Below are 16,318 nucleotides of genomic sequence, written 5' to 3' on the forward strand. Positions count from 1 at the left end.
TGAGTCAATGTTTTAAATATTCTTTCCTTTCCTACAGTTAAAAACTTGAGTGCTCATTTCACTATAGTACTTAGTAACACTCACTAATTCCTACTCTATAACACAAAATATACCACAACTACTGTGTAGAGCTACAGAAGCTCTACTGGAGAACAAGGATTTGTAACCATGTAAATACAAGTTTTTAGTACTGTGAAGGGACAGGACCACCTATCTTAAGGGACCCCACCAGTGCCACCAACCATCACTGTAACTCCAGGCAGAAAACTGCACCATGCACAGCTGCAAAGGAAATGCACCCCCCTGTGACTCTGCCAAGATTAAGCTGTGGTGGGAGGCAGGTTAGATTGTCCAGGAACACTGTATCACCCCACTCCTTCAGTAAGGGATGTCCATTCTGTCCAGAATAATACCAAATATGGGAGTAAGTAGCCACTGCCACACTTCCTCTCAAGTGCTCCTAGAATGTACCAAGAATAAAAACACAAAGTAAATGACAGGAAGAAACCACTGCTGGTCATGAACTTATTCTGCATATTGAGATCAGGTCTCTGTGGACTGGGTGTGCTGGTATTTGAGGCATTAAGAACTCTGGAACCAGAATTCCTATTACCACTAGAAAAGCTCTAACAAATAGTACTCAAGGGAACAGCGTTAAGGCTCCTGGAGCAGTCAGCTGGGTTACTGACACTGGAACTGGCAAACCAAGTACTCCTTTCAACATTAGACCTGCCAGTTAAAAATAGCCCTATCTATGTGAAATAATTAATCCACTTTCTCTGTGCTACTGAATTTCAACACTTTGTAGCCTCACACACTTCACTACATATTCCTGAGACTGAGGTCAAAGTCACTGGAGGCTGTAGAGAACACATTCTGAGTGCTTGGAGGCAGCTTCAATCCAGAACAGATTAATTTCCTTTAATGTATATACTTTTTAAAATTACAACAGAAGCCCCTGCAGTTTTATCAAATCTAAGTTTTGCTGACCGCATACCAGAATATATGCTGTCGTTATTATTATGTTGTTGTTATATGTTGTTATTTCTAAGCAAGTATCAAATTGGGCAAATTCTTATTTTCTCCAATGCACTGAATCTAGCCCATTATTGCTATGCAGATATATATTACAGAATGCTCAGAGACAAGAGTAACAATTATAGACAAATACCTAAGCTGCTTAAGAAGCCAGGTTCAGCTGTTAGAAACAAGTACTCAACATTATGTCAAGTTTCAGATACTGGGTACTCGGGTACTGCCAAGTCTTCTTCCACTTGTAGGTACACTTCTGACCTGACTTGCTCTGCTGAAGACCTATCCCTGCTTTCCTTCTCATCTGAAAACAGTTCATGCTTCAAACTGTGGTAGCAACCAAATGCTGAGAAAAAACAACTGAAGCACAGCAGAACAGCAAAAGCAGTGGCCTTTCCTACAATGAAGTCATTCTCCCCACTCCCAGCTCTGCTTCAAATGGAGTTCAAGATTTCGCTCATTCAAGGCCAGACCTAAGCTCAGACCTCCACATACACACAGAGCCATTACAGGATCTCCATTTGTTACAAAACATCCCAGTTCACTTTTTTCCCTGGGTCAGGTCTAATCCTTTTAAAAAACCATAACAAATAGCACAGTACATAGAAGTTACTCCAATCTCTATTAGCTGGCAGTCTCTTCCTGTAACAAGGATCACCAACACGGGCTCTAGGTCCTGCCAGGGCTCTGAACCACAGGTCCTGCCAGGGCTTTGCCCTCAGCCATGGGCAAGTACTGGCCACCAAACGCCCAAGGAGCTGCTGAGTGCCATCCTCAGCTGGAGTCCCTCCCTCCTCACAGCAGCACATGTCCCAGTGCCACCAGTACACCCAGCAAAGGTGCCTGCAGACAGCTGAGATTATCAACTACCCCAGGAAAAAGCAGGAAGAGATGCTCTGCAAAGCCAACAGACAGCAGAGCAAATAATGGCCAACAGTCTGGGTACAGCTCAGGAGAAAATTATGCACTTTTAGCTCTTCTGCAATAGATTTCTCAGCAGGTTTATATTGCTCCTCCATAGCAGGAGGCTGATGCTCCCCCCTCCACCAGGGCAAATCAATTCCAAAAACGCACCTTACTTCAGTCTGCTCAAGTCCTGCAGGATACACAAAAACCAGCCAGGATCCCCTCAAAAACTGAACACATCCAAACTGCCCTACTCTGAGAAGTTATTTTTGCTTTTCCACTGCAAAGACCAGAATGTTTTTGTAGGAAACTTTGGTTTGCTGAATCTAGCAATTACTAACCAATATAGCAGTTCCTGGTGTATGCTCAAGGGGAAGCACTGAAAAAGGCTTTGGAGACTACCAACAACACAGCATCAAGTCGTGGAAACACAACTGTAAGGCACAGTTTTTAAGTGAAGAAAATAAACCCAACTGAAGTAAGTCTGTTCTTAGTGGATATTTTATATTTTAATTGGCCAAGTCAAATATTTGTTTTCTCGGATTCAGGCAACTCAGAATTCAGGAACTAATTAAGTTTACATGTGAAGTGGGATATTTCATGGTACTGAAGGCAAGTGTAATAAAATAATGCTTAGTAATATATCAGCTTTCATTGTAGCCAAATTTTTTATTCAAATTATTGTAGGAAAGATATCAGAAGTTCCCTGACAGGAGTGGTGTATTCATTTAACCTGTTCTCATAAAAATTGCACTATCAAGAGTCAACAAAAAATACAGAACTAAGTATAATACAAGGGTCTAATATAACTATGGATTCCCATGACTAATTATTTTTTCCTAGATGATTGCATCCTATCACTCATTCCTTCAAAAACATAATCTATAGTTAGACAGCAGAAATAATTATGCAAAATCCATGTTTATTTTTTCTTACCAGAAATGCCATAGATTTATCTACTAATTAAGACTATGTAGACAGCTTATACCTCTGTGCTCTGAAAGAACGAACAGGTGGGTTTGTAGCTTTATATCCTTTCTGGAATGAATCTAACCACATTTTTAATTCCCCATTTAAGTATATCTGTAGTCTAACTATGACTGTTTTCAATTAATGTTATAAATACTTTTGCACATTTCTCTTTCTTTAGGTATATACTGATTACAGATGGGTATCAGTACAGGAAAACAAATTCTTTCAGAATTAATAAATGGACAAATCAAATGCTCCTCAAATAGATTAGGTTTAACACAAGTTCTATTTCAATATGCCTCAAGAACACTGCTTTCACTTAGCAAAGGAAGTATCTTCCTATTCATATATCAAAACACCTGCAATGAGTCCAAAACCCGAGCAATCAGGGGTGACCATGCCAGTGTGTGTCAGAAGGAGCATAACAGCTGAAAGATATTTACAAAAACTAGGTAAACTTTTGCCCTCACAATGTTCCCCCCAGAGCAGTAGTATTTCCACACCAAATGAGCAGGACTCACAACCCCAGGGCCTCCAAATGCACTGGCAGCATTAAACACACTTTGCATCTGTGCACTTCCTTACAAAGCTGGGAATAACACAGGGCTGCAAATTATTACAAAAGCAAATTTGGAAGCACTTAGGTATTTGTGCAGACTTGTATCCTTCAAGGCAGGAAAAAAAAAACCAAAACAAAACAAGATGAGACAAGTTCTTGACTACTGCTTGGCACTGCAAATATACTACTAACAAGAGGTTCCAACTTCCATCTTTCTGTATTTCTGCTATTAGCAATATCCAACTCAAAGCACAGGAAAAGACATCAATCTCTATAAAAGATAACAGTGTGCATTGGTGAACTGCCTAGAATTTAAAGCCTCACAAATGTTGTGGCATGTCAGACTAAAAGCAGAAGACTCTCCTAGGGTGCAAGATCAAACATCAGGCAGCATATTTTACAAGACAAGCAGGAAAGACTTTAAAGCTGTTGAAAACATTTTGCTTGTTTTATAGAAGGTATCAGGTGGCATTGTTCAGACTTGAGTATGACTTCAACACTTAAATTAGACAAGGCTGACCAAGAAGTGGTTACAGACTCAGGCTCAGCTGATGACTGATTCAGTGAGTGGTTCTGAGCTGGCAAGGAAAAAAAGCCCCACACTTCCTGTACAGGGACAAGTGTAGCAAGTCACTACGAGACTGCTAATCCTCTTTGAAGGATGCCAACAAAAACCTCTGATTTAGACTTCAGATTGCTGAAAAAAGCATGAAAATAGCTTCTAGTAGCACATGTTTTTGCATAAACTGTTTATGTCTCCTTTTTTTTGAAGGAGTCTAAAGAAAAACATCTATCATCACTCCATCCCAAAGCCATTGCACTGATCCCCTGGAAGCCAGAAATGGCTTTCACCAGACACTTCTGGCAGCTGAAAAGACACACTTGACAGGAGAACAGAGCACCAGAGCTATTTTCTAATCCTTTTGACACTTCCAGGACAGTTTTGACCAGAAGATCTGCTAATATCTGGCTTTAACTTTCAAGTTCACATTTAGTAAGTTATGTTAATAGATAAGCCTTTGTACTTTAAAAGCACCTTGTAAGCAGGCTTCCCTATTAGCATCACTTCTGATAGCTCTGACTCACACTCCAATTGCCAACATTGCTTGCCTTGACAGCTCTCATGTTTATTTTGTTTTAAAACATATTTTTAGTTTCAAGTAAAAATTAAATTCAGGATTTTTTTTTTTAAATTACATTTTATAGTTTATGAACACAATCCATGAGTGGTTTTAGTATCAAATAAATGCTGCTGTGTCTTTGGAAAAAATCTTGACCATACCCTTCTTCCTAAACTGTTTACATTGCGGAATCTTGGGTTTAGAGGTACTTGTGTAGAGAACACCATCAAACCCCAAAGCTATTTACACATTTATAGGAAGCACCCTTAACAGAATGAGCAGAAAACACCTGTGAGGTTCAGAGTGTGAAAAAGCTGTAGACCAAGACGCCTTTTCTGATCACAGAAATGACTCAGTCAAGCAGAGAGAATGGATGCCTGCACTGCCAGGACTTGACTGCACACCTGGTGTCCCCAGGGGGCATTCACAGTTTGAAGAAGGGAGGGAGGAAAGCAGTAGGTGGAGGATAGGAAAGCTAGAAGACGAGGATGAGTCAGGAGAGGAGTGACAACCATACTTCCTGGGCAGGACAGTAATTGGCATCTCAAGAATGTGGGGAAGGGAGTAGGAGATGGGAAAGACTGAACTGAGCTCAGGAAGGCCTGACTAAATTACAGTTCCTCACACCCAAGCTGCCCCAGGAGTGCCACAGGAGGCTGAGTTCGAGCTGAACGTCTGAGCAAGTCCTCAGAGAAAGCTCACAGTTCTCATCTGAAGGGAAAAAAAATCTTGTTTACTTCCTGCCATGTTTCTCTGGTATTTACAAATACTTTTACAGCCATCCAAACAACACACTACAGCTATCCAGAGTCTCCTGACTACAGCAGGTCCAAAAGTCAGCAGGCACTCCACAGACCTGGAATACCTCCCCATATACAGGCAGTACAAAAACCCACTTCCATCAGAGTTTAAAATAATGCTGGTCATTTGCTAGTGACCAGCATCAGCCAGAAAAGCTCCTTGGGAGACCATAGGTAGTGAAGAAATGAATGGTGTTCAGCAGATGAGGAAATGTGTGAGAGAACCTTTATATGATTTTCCCTGAAAGGTTTAGCCTTTTGTGCTAGGGTAAACTTTGCTGCTTATACTCATGGTGAGAGTTTAGATAGTACGAAGTGGCTTAATTCAAAGTTACCAGTAATGCAAGCCAAGCCTTCCTTACCAAAGTCTGTGCCCGGATTTCTGCACTTGCAGAGGAACTGAAATAGTTTCCAAATCCTCATTTTTGTAACACACACGAATACAAACATGCTCCTCCCAGCTCCAAAAACTGCTTCAATTTTACTGCTTTTGGTCTAGCACAGTTAACTCTCAGAACAAAACCCTTGTTAATCAGGTGCAAAATCCTTTTCTAACACCGTTCTTAATACCTTTCAGTAGCCACACACCACCTAGATCTGGAATGCAGCTTCCTAAAAAAACCAGAAGTATTGCATTACAAGAGTGCTTTAGGAAACTGAAAAGGAAAGCAGATGAATTTGCCATTTTTAAGCCATTTATTGTGGCAATAACCAGAAACAAATGGTAAAGCAAAAGTCTGACAACTTTCAGGACAATCCCAGGCTGGTCTTCATCAGCAGAACTGCACTGATCTGTGTCAGAGCTCTTCAGGTAACTACAGGAAACTCACTCTCAGGGTTAGCCTGGCAAAGTAACAGCTGGGAGCCCAGCAGGAAAAATCACCTCTTTTTGCTCCCTTCCTCATCACAACATGCAGCTACTAAGTTAGGCTTTATTAATATAAAGGATTCTTCCGCAACTCTGAAGATGTTTATTTACATGTTCTGTACATTAGTATCATTAACGTATATATGCATACTATATTTAGAATACAAATCCAAACACACAGGAATTTTGTATTCCTTATGCTGAAATTAGGAGTACCAAAACCTTTATTTTTTATAATATACCTTAGAGCAGAGCACGACCATTTAAATAAATGACACTTTTAGACTAACTCCTACAACTGAGATGAGAATAATGGTATTTGTGAAGTCAAATTAATTTAAATTATTACAAAAGGTGATACTAACAGCTCTCTAAGGAGATGTACAACTTTTTAATGTTTCAAACAAGGTAACATTCTTTCAATGTTAAAATGGGAGCATTACTAAGATTTTACTGAACACTCATAAAAGCTTAACATTCCATGTGCTAACCATGACAAAATTCCTTTTAACTTCACCCATGCCACATGTGAAACAATGCCTTAAGAACAAGGCAGTGAGACTGGTGAATGTTATTTCTTTAAGTTTAGTTAAACTATTTGCAGCCACTTTTTCTTAACTACTAGTAGTATTGCCATTCCATTTCCTTCACAATAAATAAGTTCTGTATGTAGAATAGAAAAAAAAAATGTATCTGGAAGGCAAAAGAGATTATGAGAAAATTGCTTAAGATACACACACACAATCACATGTTCAGTTTTCAGCTGCAAAAGTTGCATTTGAGTAACATTCTGCATACATTAGTGTCTTCTGAAAACGTGCTCTAACATACACAGTATATCCATAATCATTCTAGAGGTCTAAGCTAGAAACAAAAACAAGCATGCACACAATGCAAGCCTAAACAAAACACATCAAGTACTCCTGTGCTTTAGTGTATTTTATGTATCAGCCAGAAAGAAACATCATATAGCTGGAAGATTTTCCATTAATGCACCTCTAGACATAATGCAAAGCACATGCTGTTACCCTTCCTAGTATTCCACATTTGGCAGAAAGCAAGGTTTGAGCTTAGGCTACTGTCTGCAGCACCAGACAGAAAAGCACCCTTCAAATACAGAAGCGTCACTGTCTTGCTTGTGACTTCCCTGCAGAAAACAAAAAGACTTAAGACAGTATAAGGCCCCAGTTCCCATCACACATTTCACTATTTCAGGACTGAATCCTAAAATCCTAAAGGCCAGCAAGGGTAATCCAGTCTTTCATTTCTGAAGATATTCATAGGCACTACATGGAATCAAGACATTCTCATCTTCTTGCTGGACTGGGCTATAAATATCTGCCCTCTTCTGATGTCAAACTGCTAAAAAAAGGTTCCTTTTTAAAAATCAGCCTTCCATATTTGCTGAAGAGGTGGAACCAAGAAGACACCAAGTACGCCCAGATAAAATGCACATACTGACTGCAGTGTTACAGAAAATAGCTTAGTGCTGAAATACTGGTTAAAGGTAGCATAGAAACACATTGGGTTTTTTAACATAAGCTTATTAAACAACCCTGGCTTGCTCAACAACTTGTGAGCCAATCCAGATACTGCTGATCCTTTCTCTTGGGAGCTTTCCCTTTTCACTCTGCCCAATAAATTGGTACAAAACCTCAGCAGAAGTACTCTGGAACAGAGATAGTGCAAAAGCAGGCAAAGTTGATTACTGATGGGTTGTTGTTGGGGTGGAGCATTTACTTGATTTTGTCGTTGGTTTGTTTTTTCTAAATAGAGCAGCAGTTTATGCCTTAGAAAATACTTGCTGATTGACATTCAAAGTTTTATCCTTATGAGAGCTAAAGCCACCTGACACTACTCTGGGGAGCAAATCTTTCCCTGAAGACTAAAGAGCTACTTTAAATGAAAGGTTCAAGATGATTTTTGTGACGTGGTACAGATTTTCTATCCAATTCAAGACCCTCCAATGCATCTCCGTGAAGTACCCCATGACATGAAGGCTCTAACTCACAGTGTAACAGCATAAAGTTCAGCTGCCCATATGCTTCCCTTTCAAGCAAGTTCCAGCTTAGTTTCACCATGAGGCTTCCTGCATATTATGGATAGTGTCCTTCACTGGAGTGGGACTACCTGGCACTGACAATACGCAGTTTTTGAATATTTAAAAGCTTCAGCTAAGCTGTTAGAGCTTTTACAATTTATTTTTATTATTTAAAACATTGAAACACAAAGCTAACAAAACGGATGCATTTCAAGAGAAAAATTCCGAGCTGCCTAATGCTCCTTAGATTTGTCAGCTTTACTACAGTTGTACCCTGCTGCTGCTCATTCCCACCTTGTACTGCCATGAAACAGCTCACCCATTCCATGCTTGCAGATCTCCTCCTGCAGCCACCCTGTTAACTTCACATAGATATTGATCTGGATTAAAAATAAACCAGCAAAAAGGAGCAGATGTGTTGTGCAGAGAGCTTCGCAGTGTGCCATCTGAGCTGGGCGGGGGCAGTGCATGGCAGGGACTGGGGAAGGCACCAGGGACACACCAGGGACACCACCCTGCTCCATCAGATGGCCCTGAAGCACCAACAGCACCCTGCAAGGGGGACCCGGCCACAACAGGACAGGATCACTCTCAGGTCTACAGTGAAGAAGATATTGCAGAAAAGACTCGATTTAGAAAACACAAAACACTTGTAAAAGTTCACCTTCTTTCACCCTCCAGACACCACAAGTGTTAAGACAAAAATAAGAGAAATAATGCAAGGTTTTTATACAGCACAGAGAATAAATATAAAGTTTCAGGATATTAGTAGCATGATTCATGTTCATCAGCAGTCATTTTTAGTCCTGCCAGGCAATCCTGCCAACTAAGTTACAAAATACTACCTTCTAATGACTATCAAACAATTGTTTTGGCATAATTATTTGAAAAAGCAGCACTTTCAAAAACATAATTTTCTGGTTTTGTTGTAATAGTTACTTATCAATAATATAAAAATGCAATTAATATTATTTTGAGATATGACAATGAAAAACTACTTCAGTATCAAACTAAAATCTGGACAATAACTGCCTAAATACATCCCTAAAAAGCGTATCTTGTGGAAGAAAGTAATTCTCTTATTTTGATAAAGAAAATATCACAGAATATGTTGCCAGTTATATGAATTTACAAAAACCACTTTGATGAAAACCTTTCATTAAAAAGGAATGAATGGAGCCCACAGCACACCAACTAGCATAGTGATCGCAAAGTAGTACTGGGAACAGGTAGACATATCTGAAGCACCTGCAACGAAGACTTCCAACCCCATTTAACATGTCAGCAGTGTAAGCAATGATCCAGCCTCTGCCAAGGAGCCTGTAGGTGCCACAGGTGTCAGTGACACAGCAGGTACTTGAGGAGTAAAGATTAAGGCTAACGAGTTGATCTGAATCATCTGGCAAAACAATCAACCCCCAGGGAACACAAGCACCTATCTTATTCAAAACTCCTTACTAAAAACAGGTTTATAAGAACTAGTTAGCTGTCTTTTTTCTAGTTGGTATCATCCCCGACTTCAAGAGAAGTTTTAGCTTCCTAACTTCTGCAATGCTTTATTTAGAGCAAAGATTTGTGCTCCACACAGATCTAACAAGGTACAACTTGACTTGCCTCAGGATGTCAAAGCAGAAGCAATAGCAGTAAGAAAGTCATCCTTGAAAAGGTATTTATTGGGAGTACAGTCCTGAATACACAAGAACTAGGCTGGTCAGTCTTTAAATCTTAACCTTAATTGAGCTACAGCAGAAATACTGCAGAAGTTTTTCAAGTATCTTAACGCTCAAATCTGTAGAACTCTGCTTTAGAACAGTTTTAAGTAAACTACGTGTTTAAAAGTTACGGATTTTAGTCTAGTTTATTACCACAAAGGATTCTTCACTACTTGTTCTTAGTTCTCGTGTAACAGGTAGACATAATCATTACTTGGATTACTTCAGGATGAAAGCTTTTATCAATCATCAGGAGGCAATTACTAAAGACAAACCAGGTTCACCTGCCGAACCTCAATTCTCCCTCAATCTAGGACTAAGGTGTTTTCCTGACATCGCGTCCCCTCGTCGCACCAGCAGCGCACGGACCCAGCGGTGGCGGTGCCCCAGCTCCCAGCCTCGGGAGCCGCCTCTGCGGCACACCTGAGTGCTCCGGCACCGGGACCGGAGTGAGCCCGGCACCGGCACCGGGACCGGAGTGAGCCCGGCACCGGCACCGGGACCGGAGTGAGCCCGGCACCGGCACCGGAGTGAGCCCGGCACCGGCACCGGGACCGGAGTGAGCCCGGCACCGGCACCGGGACCGGAGTGAGCCCGGCACGGGGCACGGCGGGAGCGCTGGGCACGGCAGGGCTGGGGCGCGGCTCTGCCCCCGAAACCCCTCTACCAGCGCCCTCAGAACCAGAGGCGTCACCTGTTGTTCGACTACGCCGTGGCGTCCCCGTGCCACGGGATTCGTCCCACCCGAGGCCACCAACATCCGAGTCCTGTCCGGGTCCCAAGCGGCGGGACAGGGCGGCAGACGCGGCTCGCGCTCCCAGGCGGCGCCGGCCCTGCCCGCGCCCCGCGATGGGACGGGCGGCTTCGGGACGGGACTAAGGGCACCGACCCGGTCCGCAGGCCCTCGGCAAGTGCCTGGCACGGCACGGCTTCCCGCAGGCCGGCGCTGTTACACAACCGCTCCCCGGCCAGGAGCGGGACACGGAACGCTGTCGCGGCCCCTTCCCGGCACCGCGCGAGGGGACGCGACGGCCGCGCTCCCGCCCCGGCCCCGCTCGGCCCCGGCCGAGCTCTCCGCTCACCATCGCTGCTCCTCGGCGCTGCGCTGCCCGCGGCTCTGCCCAGACACGCCGGCGCCCCGGGACTGAGGGACGGGCGGAGGGGAGGGGGCAGCGGCTCCGCCCTCCCCGCGCGCGCAGCTCCCGGCCGGGCGGGGCGGGGCCGGAGGGCGAGCGGCGCGGGGCAGGGGCCGGGCCGGGCCGGGCCCGAGCGGCTCGGGACGGACGCGGGAGGGGGGGAACGAGGGGCGCGGGGCCGGGACCGGGATCGGGATCGGGGCTGCCCCGCGCGGCTCCGTGTCCATAAATGGAGAACTCGGCGCGGCGCAGCCAATGGCCGCGCGCCGGGACGTCATTCCCTGAGGGAATCCCGGCGCGCGCGGCTCGCGAGCTCCGGCCCAGGGCTCGAGCTCCCGGAGCACCGGGATAAGCACCGGGATGAGCACCGGGATGAGCACCGGGATGAGCACCGGGATGAGCACCCGCCGCACGGCGCTGACGGGCCTTAAGCCAGCGGGGCGGCCGGACCCCCGCAAGGCTGCTGCCACAGAACTGCGGTGCTGCTAATCCCTGGAAACACTGGAAAGAACGATGCATCTTGGCACCGGGTGGGTGCTGGAACGAGCCCTACGGGCATCTCACAGATGCGAAACAAGCCAGGTGCCCGCAGGCATCCGCTCCGCGTTGCTCAGCTCGTTGTGAGCAGAACACAAGCAGTAACTTCCAGGGGCTGCGCTGTGTGAGCGATCACCCCGGTAGAGCCGCCCGAAGCTGCCTGCTGTGGTCCTCTTAAACATTTCACCTCAGGCTTGAAGCGCTGCTGTTGGCTCTAATGGGTTTGTAATGCCATTTCTAAGCCAGAATATAAGTAAAATGGAAACAACATAATGGAAAAATCATATCGACAGCCAGACCCCGAGTCATATGTTGATACTGCTTCCCAACCACTTTGAAAACTACTCCTAACGGATAAAGATCCTGCCTTTCATCAATAGATTGTACTGGAATTTAGTTTATTTCTGACTAAGAAGCAGTGCAGTTATTAGAAAAAATAGGGAGTAGTTTGTACACAATATGTGTATTCGATTTTCATTGTTTTTATGAAAAAAACTAAAGACTAGTGTCCACACTAATATAGAGATTCAGCATAAGCAAGTATTTAATTTGAACGTGGATATGTTACATAAAATTATGAGACTGATAAAAGGCAGTGAAAACAGTCCTGCAAGAGTCCAGAGAGTATATACTGGGCCAACAGAAGATAGAAAATCAGTACAGGTTTTGTAGGTTTTTGTATTTGCTTTGGATGTAAGTCTGTGTAATGTACAGGTTAATCTTCTTAAGACATGGATATTTGTATGTATGTATGTTTACATACATAGAAACAGCTTTATAACAAGTTATGAATAACGAGAAACAAGGCTGTGGAATAATAGTTAGAAAGTGCATCCACACTGGCCAGCTAATTGAAATTAAATTAATTAAAACTGGTCCTGAGTTCACTAAAATGAATGTGCCACTGTGTCTGTCTACTCTACATGGACTACAAGATGACTTTGAACAAAATTTGTGGAGCTGAAAGAACTGGTGCTGTGCATCTGCATGAACCTTTGGTAAGCACCGGGTGGACCAAGCACAGTCTAATTCACAATAAACTCTTTTCATGCCTTTAAACATTCTGCTTATTTTAATGATAAACATCTAATTCCCAAGCTGCCTATATTAGCTGAATGATACTTATTCAATATCCTTGCTCAGAAGCAGGGGAAAGCATTTCCTCTTGAATGTCAGTGGTGATGTGCCTGAATGGTCTGCATGCCTGGGCTCCTCCAGCTAAGAATGTACAATTCATCTCTGAGAAAGGCAGAACACACATTTTCATATTGAGGAGTTCTAGCAGATTAAAGAGGAGCCCCTGTACTTTTAAATTATGCACAAAAATTAGAACTGGCGACATTTCTATCAAAACATCGGTATGGACAGGATACCTTTCAAAGATCCCACTTGAAAAGATTTAAGAAAAATTCCCTGTATCAAGAACTCACATCAGTTTTTTTCAGCACATGTATTGTCTGACAGTCTGTCTGGTTAGTAACACCTACAGCTCATGCACAGAAGTGCTAACATCAAGAATTATTTTGAGGATATTTTCTAGCTGCAAACAGTTGCTCTGCCTGATTCTCCTGATATTGATCACTAGTGCTAAGCTTTGGGGAAATATTTAAGGAATATTTAAGTGAAGCTTCACTTCAGTGGCTCAGGAGGTTTATTAGCTCAACATTTGGGGCTTGCAGGGCTTGGTCCAGGCTCAGCACTCCCTGAAGTGACTACATGGTGCAGCTGGCAACTCACATGTGCCTTTCCACCTACCCACTGCCTGAGCAACACTGCATGCCAGCACCAAACAGGGATCAGCCTGGTGCTAAACTGGAGAAACACTAAACTGACTGAAAAAAGAACAAGGTCTTTATCTCTGGAAAAGCCACAGAATAAAGCTTTCCCTTGCTCTCCATTCTAAAAACATTATTGTGGCTTCAGAAAGAAATAACTCTTACAAGAAGTCAGTGAATCTGGAAAAGATTAGAAATTGTGATGAAATAAGAACTGCTATGACTGCTTTCTAACTGGCTAAAAATAACAGCAAAGGGGAAAAAATAGTACTTTTCTCTTACTTAAAGACTATAATTGAAATAAGTTTTGTAAGTCACATATTTGTCTTCTGTTGACCAGAATAATTTAATTAATAATTTAATTAATACTTGAAAGCTATTAAAATAAGGCTTAATACCCTTAACAACACATCATTCTTTTAGTTAGAAAACCACATAATCTGGTATTTCTTACAAAGATGATAGACTTGTGTAATAGAAAAACAAATTATATTAGATTAAGAAAACTTGAAAAATTCAGTGTAGTTTTTTTTCCCTGTATTTGCCTTCCAAAGAATAAACAGACACTTCTGAATTGTAACATTTTCTTCTAAAATGCAGTTACACTGCATTTACACTCTGCCTTCAGTTACACTTGGAGCATGTAGAATTCTACTTACAGGAAATAAAAAATGGATTCAGCAATTTCTTCTTGTGAAATATAGGGAGGGAGAAACAAAATGGCATGCATAAAACAAAGGCAGAATTTTATGACTTAAAATGTGATGAAATCATTTCGGTGCTTAGGACAGGTTGGAAAATAATATAATCATTATAGCTTTCTTCAACTCTCTGTGCCTAATAAAATTTCTTCTTTCCTCTCTGTTGTTGACCTCAATTGAGAGCAGCATTCCTGTTCAGAAAACATGTCCTGAAAGTGTTCAACGTGCCCATCCAAAGTATCACTGGAATAAAAAGCACAGCAACAGTCACCAGCCCTTTTACATCCACTGCTTGGTTTGAGGCCTTTTGAGGAAAAATAGCAGTGTCTCTTTCACTCTGGATCTTAATAAGAGAAGCCTCAGATGTTAGAGATACTTAGAATTCATGGAGCTGAATTTTTCTCCAACTGCAAATCAAAACGTATGAATAATGCTGTTATTTGCAAAGCTGGTGTAAACCTGGAAGAAGTCCACAAAGACTTGGTAACCGAGGAGTTCTGCCTCCTGTTTTGTGACTGAATTCAGTTAAGCATAATACATTTACAACAACAAAATTACAAGGGTTATTTTTTTTCTGTCAGAGGGAGATTTTTTGCAACCTTACACAAGCTTTTAAGATGAAAACTTTATGCTGTGATGGGCAACCTGATCCAACACCAAAATTAGCCTTGCTGTGAGCAGGGAGTTGGACCATATTCCCTCTAAGGTCCCTTCCAGCCTAAACTGTTTTCTTCTGTAATTCTGTGATTAAGTGGGGCTCAATTAATGAGTGAAGGTACTTGAAGACTCCAGAATAAATTAATATTATTGATGTTGTACCTTGATAAAAAGATTGTGATAGGAATTTGCCATTAAGAAAATAAATTTACATGTTCCGTATGAATTTCACTGAAGATGTAATTATATAAAATACAATAGGTTAGTACTGCTTTAGTTAGAAAGATCAAGCAAATTATACAAGTATAAAAAATAATGATCTCTGATAACACAAGATGAAAAGAGCTTCTGTGTGGTTCAAACCAAGGACCACTCAAATCCTGGTGGTGTGGATGCCTTGGAAAGAGTGTAAGAACAGACAAGAATTTGTCCTGTCCCTATCTCTTGGCCTCCACTATTGCCAGAGAAGGGCCAGAGGGAGAGAGCAGGCTGAGAGCTGAGCATGGAGATACATTTTAATGTTGTTTTCAAGACTGCAGTAGGAGGTACAAATGTTATGTTTTAAAATTAAAATAACTTCAATTGATTTGCTTCAACAATTTGCTTTCAAGCCCTACTCTCCAGATGTACATACTCAAGACAATACTGGCTATCTGAGCAGTCCTTTAGCAGGGAAAAACCACTAGACAGGTGCACACAAACTACACAGGGACATGAAGTTAGTCTAGATATTTGCCAGGTCAGGGAATACAGCTGTGTACATCAGTAAACCAGAGCAAGTTCAGCAGAGCCCAGTGAGATGGTTGGAAGCTGGATCCCTGAGGATGCAGGGCCTGCTCAGCCTGATGAAAACAGGCTTTGGGGGACCTGGCAGGGCCCTCTAATATCTATGATGAAGTCATCAAGAAAGCAAATCCAGACTCTCATAGTGGTGCATGGTGGGAAGACAACAATACAAATGTAAACAAGAGAGGTTCAGACTAGGTGTAGAGAAAATGTTCTTTCCTCAGCAGCCAACAAGCATGAGAACAGGCTGTCCATTGAAGCTGGACAGTCTCCATCCTTGGCGGTTTTCAAGAGCAGGCTGGATAAAACCCTGAACAGCTACATTTGGCCTCATCAGTCACCTCACTTGGAGCAGGAGGTTGGACAAGGATGCTCCTGAGGTTCATTGTAAGGTGAATTATCCTACAGCCTTTAGTTCATAGTTTTCAAAGCACCTATGGCATGTGTTCTCTCTGGCCTGATCCTTTGATGTGGGAATTACTTTAAAATAAACAGGTCAATCAGAGTGTGGATTCAGACTTCACTTTGCTTTTTACAATAGAGTGTGCATGGTATAATCCTTTTATCCTTCGCATCTATCAGATCCCTAGTCCTGCAATGGTTTTCCTATACAATGGTATGGGATGTCTCATGAATTTAAACTAAAATCAGAGACAATTTGCTATTTCAGAGTGAACTGGTGCAGTAAGTTCTTCTCAGATTTCACTTATGCTTT

General features: G+C 42.5%; 1 protein-coding gene across 13 annotated transcripts in view; it reads right to left on the reverse strand.

The window, feature by feature from the left end:
- MYO1E (myosin IE) overlaps positions 1 to 16,318 on the reverse strand; it is a 226,931-nt gene that overhangs the window by 65,132 nt on the left and 145,481 nt on the right. For 2 of the 13 annotated variants that reach the window (XR_015275813.1, XM_086848969.1), the window contains exon 1: positions 11,094 to 11,223. The exons of 7 other annotated variants lie outside the window; for them this stretch is intronic. Coding sequence is in view for 1 of the 6 variants with exons in the window: in XM_086848963.1 (XP_086705089.1) it covers positions 10,706 to 10,771 (66 nt within the window). In the remaining 5 variants the exon portion in view is untranslated. Of the gene's footprint in view, positions 1 to 10,705; positions 11,074 to 11,093; positions 11,224 to 16,318 lie in introns of those variants that run through there. 4 more of the 13 variants (XR_015275808.1, XM_086848963.1, XR_015275812.1 and 1 more) reach the window with 3 other exon arrangements.

The sequence above is a fragment of the Cyanistes caeruleus genome, chromosome 13, assembly GCF_971803275.1.
Source record: "Cyanistes caeruleus chromosome 13, bCyaCae1.hap1.1, whole genome shotgun sequence".
In the NCBI taxonomy this organism is placed as follows: Eukaryota; Metazoa; Chordata; class Aves; order Passeriformes; family Paridae; genus Cyanistes; species Cyanistes caeruleus.